Source organism: Epinephelus lanceolatus, chromosome 14 (assembly GCF_041903045.1).
Source record: "Epinephelus lanceolatus isolate andai-2023 chromosome 14, ASM4190304v1, whole genome shotgun sequence".
Taxonomy (NCBI): domain Eukaryota; kingdom Metazoa; phylum Chordata; class Actinopteri; order Perciformes; family Serranidae; genus Epinephelus; species Epinephelus lanceolatus.
Window position 1 is genome coordinate 11,970,635 of NC_135747.1, and position 12,859 is coordinate 11,983,493.

General features: G+C 41.4%; 1 protein-coding gene across 3 annotated transcripts in view; it reads left to right on the forward strand.

Moving 5' to 3' along the window:
- Window positions 1-12,859, forward strand: part of hdac4 (histone deacetylase 4) — a 132,736-nt gene that overhangs the window by 55,625 nt on the left and 64,252 nt on the right. The window contains exon 1 of one of the 3 annotated variants that reach the window (XM_033617910.2): window positions 5,183-5,325. The exons of 1 other annotated variant lie outside the window; for it this stretch is intronic. Coding sequence is in view for 1 of the 2 variants with exons in the window: in XM_033617909.2 (XP_033473800.1) it covers window positions 5,508-5,511 (4 nt within the window). In the remaining variant the exon portion in view is untranslated. Of the gene's footprint in view, window positions 1-5,182; window positions 5,512-12,859 lie in introns of those variants that run through there. One more of the 3 variants, XM_033617909.2, reaches the window with a different exon arrangement.

Sequence of the window (12,859 nt, forward strand, 5' to 3'; positions counted from 1 at the left end):
AGCAAACATTAATTGCTCCAAACACTTCTTCATTTTAATATTCCTGATCAACTGGTATTGCCTATTCTACTTGTTTTTGTGTTCATGTCTGTAAAATTTGATTGGGGCATCTCATGCAAAAGCAATACAGTATAAATTATTTTAGTTTTGTCCCTCTTTTCATAAGTGACAACGGAGAATTCAAAGAGTTCTGTTTACCTATTTATTATGAGTCTGCTCTGCCTGTAATTAATTGTTTCTTGTTTTGTTTTATTGTTGACATATTTAAAGGAATCGAGAGCATTTGTTAGCAATGCAAGAGCAGGCGAAAGACAGCTGAAAACGCTGACCGATAACATAGCTGATAGCTCAGGACTCTGTACTTGTGCTGATCTGTTAAGCCTTTTAAAATATTTTTTAATAACCTCGAGTCTGTTGCCATGTGTTGGCTAAGTAAGAGAAGTGGCAGAATATGCGAGGGAGAGAGTACAAGCTTTTGGCACGATATAATACTTTCTTTATACTTCGGCAGTGTTTTATAGCAGTATTAAATGAAGACATGAGAGGGTACTGAAACGGTGGGCTCTCATATTCTGCGTCAACTTAGCTTGTTCTGACTGTCATTAGAAATCCTCTGCATTCATTAAATCTGTTTTTATTTGACAGAGAAAGGTATTGGAAAAGGGTTATTTTAGAGAGGGTAATGCTTGTTTCAGATGGAAATACTTTCTAGATTTATATTTGTATCTGTATTTTGAGAATCCCAGAGATACTAACGAATGAGATGGGGAGGCAGAGAAAGAGAGAGATGTAAAGGGGGGGTTGCAGGGAGAGTGTGTATTATAAATAACCTAAATCAATAATAAACGACACAGTATCTCACATATTTGGAGTCGGGTCTGGGTTCTCAGGGGAGCTGGATGAAAAAAGCAACCCTCCTCTCCCACCACCCCCCTGTCACTGTGGAGAGGAGGGGGAAGACAAGAGCAGAAGAAGATACAAAAATAAGAGTTGCTATTTTTTTCTCTCTCTCCTGTGCATGAACCAGTTTGTGGTTATGGTTTGCATGCATGCTTGTGTGTGTGTGTGTGTGTGTGTGTGTATGCGCGTGCACACGTGTGTACATTACGAGGCGGACGCCGTCCATTACTTATTCATCAGTCCTGTCTGCCTGGCTGCCACACTGTGTATTTCAGCATGCCTTGCAATCATTATGCCACATGCATTATTTAACGCACACGCACACGCTGACTCTGATGCACATAGCTACACGAGCTATTTATCTCGGATATGCTCACTTATCGCCTTGTCTGGTTCTCTCGCTGGCTGTTGCAAATAACTCCACAAGCCCTCTTCCATATAGACTTTCATCGCCTTATCTTTATGTCTCACTCTGCCCCGCACGTACAGTTCCATACACATGCTTTCATTCATACATGAACATAAAACTCACTAAGTCCCTTACATGCTCCGAGACCTGTTATGTGGTTCTGTATATTTTTCATTTAGTGTCTATGAAGGCAGACTAAGCCACGTGCTGGTTGTTGTGTCGTGACCATGAACAGGTGACAAAATTAGTCCAACACAGTTATGCCGATGTGGATGTGATTCTGGCTTTAAACTGACTCATTGGCAGTTGGAAAGCAGACCTGCTCCGGATTAGCTGTTCTGGTCTAAAGATAATATTACAGCTCTCTGGCTTGACTACCATTAAACAAAGCAAAATACAACACGTTTGGGTTGTGTTTTGGATACAGTATCACTTTTCAGCATCTGTGCACAGACATTTTGGCAGCAAGTCATGTACATAAAGATTTGGATGCTAGTTCCAATAAGAAAAAAATGGAACAACAGAAAAAAAGCATCAGTCAACAAAAACATTTTGAACCACAACACAGCATGGGAAAAAAGTTTCAGCCATTAATTAGAGTGCAACATCTTTTGTGTATTTCAGATGCTCGACATTCTTGTCAGTGTTTTCTTTGACTTATTAAAGTATACAGTACATGGCACTGGATCACATTCATGCATCGCACCACTCTCTGTACTAACAAACAAATTAACATTGACTGCTTGCATAATATGCAGTCGATGGAAACAGGCTCCCATGCTCATGCACTGGCATTCTTCAGCAAGTTTTGTGGGTTTGTTTTCTTCTCTTTTGTGTTTTTCTTCAGAAGCTTCCCACATGTTTCACGCTGTTCACTTTTATTTGCCAAGCTGTCGGCTTACCGCCACTGATCTTTGACCATTTGACCTAATGTCCATACATTGATTTTTCCTGCAAAGTTCATGTGTTGCTTCTCTGCTCAGTTTCAGTCCGGTCACTGCTCTCCCCGACAGTGATTATCCCCCATTTCTAAAAATGAAATGTTGCATGCGTGTGTGTAAACACCTCTGTGGTTTGGGCTGAGTAGCATTTGCTGTTATCAGTGTCATGGCTGCATGAAGCTTACCTAAGCCTTTGACGTCAACACCATACAACAAGCTGATAACGCAGAACCTTATCGCAGCCAGGTGTGTGGGTGTGTTGTCTGATCAAACAAAACTTGGCTTACTGGATTCTATGGTGAACTTCAAAAATAGCTCTTGCAAACACACACAGACACAGATCCCTCTACATGCACCTGCATGCACACAAATACACACAAAGACATGCAAATTAGACAAGACGTGCGGGAAAATCAGTGTGCTTACATGAACTTAGACAATGTAATTATCATTGGGTTTCTGACGTAAGGACATTTATAATACAGCATGTAAACAAGTAACCTAGTTACCTTAATTTAGGGAAGGAATTAAGAGCATCTGGGTACATAGCTGTCAGATAGAAACCCCCTTAAAGTACTTTACTTCTTTTCACATGTGTTCAGTTAACTGGGTTAAACAGGGTTTTTACATGTATTTATATGCTTGACTTAAATAAAGATAAGTGAAAGCATCATGGAGGATGGATTGACCACAGTGGAATCAGTTGAAAGGGCATTACTCTGTGCTTTATGTTCAAAATATTCTACCACAAGTCTGACTGAAACTGAAACAAACTAAATAAGTAGAGATAAGTCTGTTTCCTCACCTTAAATACACTCACGGTCACCCACACAAGTGTTTTCACCGACTCACCTGATTAAATTTCTCCCCTGTGTGGGTGTTTACAAGCTTGACATTTTCCCCACCCTCCTGTTAGTTTGGTTTTACCTGGTAGGGCGGGTCAAATTACACCATAATCATTCTCATTAGCTAATACAGTTTGGTGACTTCACATAATTCCCATCATAGCTCCACCTATCCTTTACCTCAGCAGAGGTCTAATTAGGCAGCGCAAATAAAACACCTGTGTGGGTGTGTGAATGTAACAGTCAGCTCTTTGGAATATATTTGAACATAAGTTGGTTTGAAATCTGTATATATATATCTTTAAATATATGTATATGGTAGTGGTAAGGGGATATACCTGATTAATGACAAACTGCATGTAAATGCAATATTAGTTTTACAACTATCAGGTAGTTATTAATAAATTTAGGGTATTGATCAGTGTCACTTTGAAGTAAATGTGGCATTGTTCATGTCCACTTTTTGTTGTGGTGTCCAGTTCTGCTCTAATTACTGGACACACCCCATGCTTTTGTTTTCACTGTTCACACGTACTCATTCTGAAGTTGCAGCCTGTCTTTTTGGGTGTGTTCAGTTTTGAGCGTGTAATTTTCATACTCCAATCTGATCAGGTGGGTATATTCTGAAAATAGCTCCATAAAGTTTTATAGAGGAGAATTGGGACACTATTGTTTGCCAGTTTTTCCTCCGTTTTTCCAGAGCCTTTTTAAAGTATAGTAGAGAGGAGCAGAAAACAACTTTTAAACACTACTGATTGTCACTCCAGCATGTGAGAGGACATTTGGGTAAAATGAAACTTTCCCAACTGCCCCACGTTTTGCTGCTGAGCACCTCTTGAGTCTTTGCTGCCAGGATCATCAGCTTCAATTTGCAACTGGCATCCTGTCACTTCTCCAATCTTTGAGTCTGTGTGATTTAATGGGGATTATAAAGTAGCCACTTTTGCAAATGAGGACTGTACCACATGTGGTAATTTTCATACAATTACACACTCGCCATGTAAACAGCTATTCATAATGCAGTCAGTCCCATGCATTCACTCCTATTGGCTGAGTATCAAACTGCCCATTGACATGACAGCAAGACATATGTCAGGTGTCGCCCCCAGAGGAGCACTTGTCATTAGTGGACTCTGATGCCACTCGATAGGCGAGTCCTTCAACCGCCCTAATTGCTCCTCTTTATCATTCCAAATCCTATCACTCATCTGCAGCACATTTTTCAGGCATCTATTTATAAATCTGTATCTCTACTTTGATTCAGCTTCTCTCTCTCTCTCTGTTAATTGTTTTTTTTTTCCTTTCTCAGAATCACATTTTGCTTTTATGTCTTAATGAACTGCATCAGTGCATCTCCTTTGATATTTATTGGTGGTCATTTTAAGCCTCAAACACAATCTTCTCTTGTAATATACCTGGCTCTTCAGAGGCACAGTTTGTGATCACTTAAATTATATCTATCTGTAAAAAGTCATAACAGAGCATCCTAACAGATATTACTTACATAGATTACTCACAAAGGTTTGAGCTTGGACACCATGCCGAAGCAGTGATCAGCGTCGACTGTGTGAGACAGAGACAGTGCGCCTTAAGTGGCTGTAAAGTGTTCCAGTTGCAAGACCAAGCAGCAGCCATTATCATCCAGTCAACTCCACAACAACTGTCTGTTCTGTTGGGCTGCTGGTGTGTAGGAGGGTTTTACATGGAGACGATCCAGAAATGTGTGTGTGTGTGTGTGTCTGTGTCTGTGTCTGTATGTCTGTGTGCCTGTGTGTGTGTGCGTGTGTGTGCAACAAGTAACACATCAAGAACTGCAAGCAATAACAACATTGAGCTCTGTTCAGTCAAAAAAAAAAAAAAAAAAAAAAAAGCAGAGGTGGTTCATAAAAGCAGAGTTTGTCTAGTCAAATGAGAATGTGATCACAATCTGACGCCCTCTGCTTCTCTGCTGGTCTGTTAGTTCGGCAGAAAGAAGGAGAGACTCCCATAAAATGCTCAACATGCCTGAGACTGCCCTCTGATGTCACTGAGAGAGGGAGCGAGAGGGAGAGAGAGAGATAGAGAGAGTGGGAGGGGACCAGAGGAACAGAGGGAGGGAGAGAGAGTGGCAGCCGGAGGGCAGAGCGAAGAAGCACGTCAGTGAGAGAAACACAGAGAAGCGATAGAGTGAAAGACGGAGTGTGAAAGACAGGGAGGGAGAGAGATCTGTTCTCACTACGAAAAAAACCAGGTTGGTCTGCTGTATTTTTCGCGCTACAGTGGACTTTTACTGCTCTGTTCAGAGTCGCACTTTTTTGGCTACAAACACACACTTTCTCTCTCTCTCTCTCTCTCTCTCTCTCTCTCTGATACTGTACACTGCACACACACACATACACAAACACACAACAACCGGACAGCACGGCACAACTGATGGGTAAGAGCTCTTGTTGTTATGCACAGATCACTGTTTGGATAGTGTGTGTGGATGTTTGAAATTCTCAGTTTTATCTGGTTTGTAATTTATTGTGCCTTTTTTGGTGTGTAAAGGATGAGTTTATGTAGCTTTTATGTGTATTGATTAAATAATGTTTAGTTGGTGTGTATCCTTAGGCATGCATTTATATAAGCTCATCTAGCCTGTGGATGTTACTCTGTGTGTGTGTTCACTTGAGGAGAAAGCGTATGTCCGTGTGTTTGTTCCCTGTGTGGGCGTGCAGCTTTGAGTAGTGGCAGTGTTTATTGAATGGTAGTGATGTATGGAGACTCTTGCTCAGCACCACTCAGTGCAGCCTTTAACTGAATGGAGCAGATGGCAGTGGCTGTGTCTGTTCCTCCCCACAGCCTTTTGTGTGCATGCATGTGTTTGTGTTTATGCCCCTGTATGTGTGTGGGGATATGTATGAAAGTTTGAATTATATGAGGGATTTCATAGCTATAATCAGTTTTGCAGAACACATTGATCGCTCAGCTCTTGAGGAAACGCAAATGACTGAATATTCTGATATCTTCCGTTCTCATGAGAAGAAAAACAACACTTAAAATTGTTAGATTTCGGTGCTTGATTACATTTTCTGTTCTTGCATCATTTAATAATTGAAGTTTTGTTTGGTAGCCAGTGCGCATTCAGTGTGGCCATGTGGCTCCACGTCTCTCTGTCATACTTTATGTGTGGTGTTATTACTGTATTTCTGTTAATTACAGTAAACCTGGTCGATAAAAGGCCATTCGAGGTGTTGTTTATCTCTTTATCTCTTCGAATGACTTGATCAGTTGCTTGCGATCACTTTAGTGGAGTCATTCTGTGAGCACGGACTAGCTGTCCTCAGAGACAGAGAAAGAGAGAAGGACAAAGAAAACAAAGAGGTGTTGACATACAGTAGAACAAACTACCATGCTTCAGGGATGTTCAATGACATACATCAACATGCGCACACACCCATCCCAGACTTGACAGTAAAGCGTCGATCTGGATGCACATGCAGGCCATGTGTTGAATTAGTTGTGTACCGTCATTGGTCCTCCCTCCATCTTTAGACCCACCCCTCCTCCCCCTGTCCAGCCAACCGCTGGCCACGATCCCACCAGTCGCCATGGCGTTTGCCTCCCTCCTCTGCTAGCACCTGTGCGTGTGGGGCTCACAGCTGGGTAACACTGTCAGCGATTACTATTCATTCTTAATCTGCAAAGCGTTACGCTGCTGTGTGTATTTTTGTGCACGGCTTTTGTTTTGGCACACACACTGACTACTTTTGAATTTTAAATGAGCACTCAGTTCCTCATAAACTGTGACTAAACATGCACGGGGGTTTAGTCTGAGTGCAGAGCTGCCCGGTGGGGCGAGGAGCTCCTTTGGGAATCCTGGACTATAAATAACTCCCTCTGTGTGATCCATGATCTTAGCCTGATCACAGGAGAGGGGGGTGAAAGGAGGGAGAGGGGGGTGAAAGGAGGGAAGGTCACAGTGCGATGTGGAGGGGCGGAGAGTGATGGATGAATAGATGAGGGACAGAGAAGAGGAGGCACAGGCTGACATTTCAGCAGCCGTGTTTGTGTCAGTTTTTAGTGAGTTCAGCCAGATTTCACATCATCATGCCTGCAAGTAGGGAAACCTCACAACTCCATGGGATTTCACAAAGTAAACACAATTTCCCGTCTGGAAATCAACAGAGATTATCTGACTTCCGCCACTCATCTTTAATGGTCCTTTAGCCGCTCCGCATTTACAACAGAAGCTACTCATTTTTTTCATAAATTACTGAGTTTTCAGTCACAGAAAAAAAAATGATTTTAATGAGCTGACATTTTAGACTTGTAAAGTTTTCATGTGATGATAATGTACATAAAATTATGATACTGATGATTGTACTGTATGTCAACACCTCTTTGATTGGTAGTATCTACACATGTATTTACTTCACTTAAAATGTCAGCCTGTATTGACCTGCACGGCCATGCCTGCAGCGGGAATGTTTGCATTATCATGTCTGTTGCCATCAGTGTGACTCAGCTCGTGCATCTGCCTCTCCTCCCCGTTGGCTCAGCACCATTACCTCATGCCACATTCACAGAGTGCCATCCTTGTAAGCTGGGCTAATTACTTCACAGGTGCCTGCATCCTGCTGGGTGCTGTACAGTATGTCGCCCTGTTTGTCTGCTGCCATTTATAAAGCTTTGTTTACTGTAAACATGCTTCTGAGGACTGTTATACAGGGAGAGAATGTTGTTGTTGCTGCCATACTGCAACAGTACTGTGATCCTGCAGAGCCATGTCAGGTTGACCAGGACCTGTCAGTCAGACATGACACAGATGTGTTTCCTGTGTGCTTTTAAACCTTTTGACAGCATCTAGAACAGCCTCTAAATTATCCAGAGCAGAAAGTATAACTTCTAACTACTATAATTGAGGTCCGCTCAGGGGAAAACACAGTTACAGCCTTGTACAGTTTAGAAACAATATCTTATCAAATCACAGTCTGAAATAACTCGACAATTCTGACAAAATATTAAATTGTATTCTGTATTCCTGGCACTGCATTGACTAATAATAGAAAACAAGTCTGTGGTTCAAGTATAGACTGTAGTGTTGACACATAAATACATCAAGGTTATCAAAAGGTTTCAGTTCCTAAATACATCTGTGTGTAGCTAACATCCCAATCTGCAGACGGCTATGGCACTCAGCACAATGTTAATGTGCCAGCCAGTGTGGTTAGCCTCTGAGTAGCTGGTCTTAGGAGTGATTACACCACTGTCCTCTTCCTCTCCATCTCTCTCCCTCTGTGCCACCATGTAGCCCCTCAGCTTGAGGATAAGTGGCTGTAATTAGGTTCTTTTTTTCTGCACGGCTTCAGTATTGTAGCTGGCCATTGGCTGTAATTTACCAGCCATCTTAACAGAATAAAACAGAGAGAAAGAAATTCAAGATATGAATTAAAGTCATTGCTCCCCAAGGAGAAACTTGGTTTGGGCACGGTTGTTGCTGTTTCTGTCATAAACACACAGCTTACATCTATACTTTAACAAGATATAACACAAAACATATACGTTACACTGCACATGGAAAAACAAAATGACACAGTACAAAAGTGTACCATTTTTTTGTTTGTTTCAGTGAAGACAACGCAGTTCCAGTTTTTCACCAGTTTTGGATGTTATCAGCTCATTAAATGGCCATTATTATATGATATAACTACCATTATAATGCTTCAGATGGGGCAAACTGCACGTACCAGTAGGCCAGAAGGTGCATATCCAACCTTTATGCAGCAAAACTACTTGGTTAGTTTTGGCAAAGGTCATGGTTTGGGTTACAATAAGTGTATTTGTTATGTTATTTAGGTCACGAACTTAGGTCACGTCAGGTATGTCACCCAAGTTAACTTACTGATGTAAAGTTAAAATAAGTCAACTTTTACTTTTACTTTCACATGGGACGTGAACAGTGGTCTCCTGGGCGAAAATCCTGTGTTATTGTTACTCTATACAGGGACTTAGTTGCATTTTCTTGAGGTCGCTGTTTAACAATCAACGTATGCGTAGGGCCATACTACCACAAATCTGTGCCCCCAGAGATAACTGATAACAGCCATGGTCTGATAACATTTGAACTAGGTGGTAAATTCATGGCCACAGTCAAAATTGCTTGTGGGTGTAGTGGTGCTGCTTAAGTTATTTTTTCAGATCAGTTGTTACAGTTTTGGTAACCATTTTTGCATGAGGTTATGGCTGCATTCCCATTTGCTCAGGCCACCTTTTATCATGGACAAAGTGCACAGAGTAGTTTTGGTGGCTTGGTGGCTGACTTGTTTGTTTTATGAATCATGATACTGCACATCACCCTCTTTGTAAATGTTTGATGTGTTTTTATTGGCTATCTTATGAGTGAAATTTAGTGGATGTCATATATCACTTATTTTGCATCTTACATTCATTTTCCCAAAAGGACTCTATGGATTCTGTTATTCCATGTGAGAGTGTAGAGGCAGAATGTATGCATTTTTATATTTTGTAGTTTCAGAGGTGGGAGGCCCCATGTGTTTGTGAAAACAAACAGCCTTTGTGAAGCCTATGGCATCGATACCAAGAAAGGCACCTGGGGAACCGTACATAAATACTGTGGTGTTCAAGGTCAAGTGTTGGGCTAACTCCAGGGGCCACCCAGGGGCCACCCAGGGGCCACCCAGAGCCCTATTTAGAAGAAACAGGGATAGCAGGTCTTTCTGTACAAAGCTTGCCGACGTGAGTCTGCTTGGAAAATATACAGTAGAAAAGGCGTTAATTGAGGTGATGCCCCATGCATGTTTGGCACCGTGATGCTGGAATAGCTGGCGCCGGGGTCCTCTGAATGCGTCCCAACGGTGCAGAGTGGCACTCCGTTTGAAGTGCACTGACCCAACAAAAGGTTTTGTTTGTTTGGCCTGGATGTTTACTGCATATTGAATATGTGTATAAACAGTTGACAGACATGTGTGTGTACATGTGTGCGTGTCCAGGGAACATCAGAGGTGGTGGGCTGAACTTTTACCATGGGTCAGGGAGAAAGGCTTTGTTTAGATAACAAGGATGATTGGCACAGACCGCTCAGAGCGAGGATGACAAACAGTGGCATCTTCTAATGGGCCTCTTTTTCTATGCGCATGTTTATCTGGAAGTGACAAACATACAAGTTTGTAGGTCAGAGGGCCAGGAATCATTCAATCATTTAACACACATGTTCGCATAGTTTTTTCATCACTACATGCCTGACCTTTACCATTGAAAACATTTGTAAGAGTACCTGTTGATCGAAGCAACGGGTTAAAAAAAAAATCTAAATAAGTGTATGATTCAATTATTAACACGAGTTGGATTCTTGTGGACTTTATTAAAATAAACCTTTACCCCTGGTTTAAGCCTTGTTCTTTCATCTTCTCAAAATATGTGTCCAAACAAGAAGTGCTTACTTCTAATGTCCAGCTCTCAAACAATTCCTCACAAGCACAGTGACACAATTACACACACACATGCACCACTGAAGCACCAGCATGTCTGGCCCCGGCCACACCCTTTCTTCTCTCCCTGCTGTCCCGTTGGGTGGTGTTAAGTTTCCTCCCGCACTCCAAACCTGCCCGGTACCAAAGATGTCATTGGCTATCTCAGCAAGTAACTGCAACTCCATCACCACCTCATTGGTCACTGGGGATGCAAGGACATCCATGATAGGTCGGAGATGCTCTCCACTGGTTTGAGGGTATTGATAACTGGCAGAGGGCTTGGCATGGTGCAAGGTGGTTCTCTACGGAGCAGATATTGATCAGAAAAGACTGAACGATACACGGGAGGTTTCGATCTTGAGAATTTATTTGGTGGCATGCTTTGGAAGATTTCGTCATGTTGTACCTTAAAGCCTTGCTAACTTGTCTATAGAAAATTTAATTAAAAATTAAAAATTTAAAAATTGTTTGTTTTTTGTAACACACAGCATCTGAAACCAGAGACTGGTTTGCCTTTCTTTCAGTGGCTTAACTTTGCAGCCCTAAATACACTTTCAAACACCTACACGTTTAAAGCTCATGCTACCTAATCATATCTATTGCCAGTTTTAGACAGAAAAAAATAAGCCTGCAAGTATTTAAAATAAAGTGGCGTGTCGACTATTTGTTCACAGCACATTATGTTCGTGTCACATATTAAGGATTTATTGTCTAGTTTCCCTGGTGTTGTGTTGTCAGGTTATACTACTGTTTGTGTGTAAGCTGCTGTGTTGTTTGCTTGTTTTGGAGTAATAATCTGATTGCACTAATTCTCTGGTTTTTGCATGTCAACCATGTGGATGCAGCGATATTGCTTTTCCCGTGTTTGCTGTAAGTATCCATGTTTCAGCAGCCTGTGCTGTTTCAGTGGATTATTCAGATAAAGTAGAGTAGATGTCGCAGATTGAATGTAACATAAGAGATATTTTTTTGTATCACACACTTGGATTTTTTTATTTTCAGTGGGGCTTTTGTGATAGTTTTACTTTCTGACATGACATTTGTAGGGCTTAATACGTGTGACCTTTTTGTGTTAGGATCTTCTGTCTAACCCAGTTTGTTTATGCAGTGTCTGAGCAGATTGTGACGGATGCAAACGTGTGGCTTTTAGACGTATTGTTGTCTATATCCTCTCAGATGTGTGACGGCACAGGGAATCCATCTTCTTCAACATCACAAACAACTTTGCTTTCTCTGTAGAAGATAAACACACACACACAGCACAAACATACAGTACACTGTCAGCATTGCACTTACAGTAAGCAAAATGTAGTGTTGCTACTCACATATACACAGTCAAAGTGAAAACACACACACACACACAAATACACACAGTAAGTCTGTATGCGTGTCAGCAAATCCCTGCTGCAAAACTCATGTTGCAGGGGGATTGTTTTTGCTCTCTGCTGCCATGTTTCATCATTCTGCTTGTGTGTGTACTATTTTATCATCTGCATGCAGAAAATGCGTGAAGGTGTGTGTACAGGGTTTGTCTGAGAATGATGATGGTATGGATGTATGTTAAGAGTATGTGAGGGAGGCTTCCTATACACGTTACTCCTGCCACAGCACAGACTGTCACTCTGATGATCTCAGGCTCTAAATCACAGACACAGTTTATGTTTTTTATGTTTTGCTAATGCTCTTACCCAATGTGTACAACTCTAAAACAGGCTTAAGTCCTTAGTTTGCCAACAGCCAATGTGAAGTGTAATGCTGAGTGCAACAGTCAAGGCTGCAGGGTCTAGACGGCTGATGTAACAAGTGTTCATGTGTGTTATTTGGATCAGAGAGGACACAGTATTTTGGCTGCTGTCAGAAGATATATAACATTTTGGACCTTGAATTAATTATATAATTGTACTATAAACAGATATTCTGAGAAGAAAATTACATGAATTTCCTTTAATAAGTCCCTGAGGAGACTGGGCTTTGGGATCTCAAACTCAACACTGTAGTAAGAATTCAATTTTATTTCCTGCCAACTTGAACTCAGCAACCCTCTGAGACAAATTTGTTGTTGGGGTCAAAATCTTCACGGCACAGTGTACATGTACTAATTGTGGAAAGCAGACATGCTGCACATATCTTTCTGGGAGTCGTCCTTGTTAAGTTCAAGTTCATATTTTGTGAAATTTTTAGCCTGTGGTTTGCAACTTTGTTTAGTATGGAGGCCTGTTTCCACCAGTGAGATGGAAATAAATGATCCTGTGAGTCACTTAAATGAGAAACTTTCTCAAAATAATGTCATAGTATCTCAAAATAAAGACT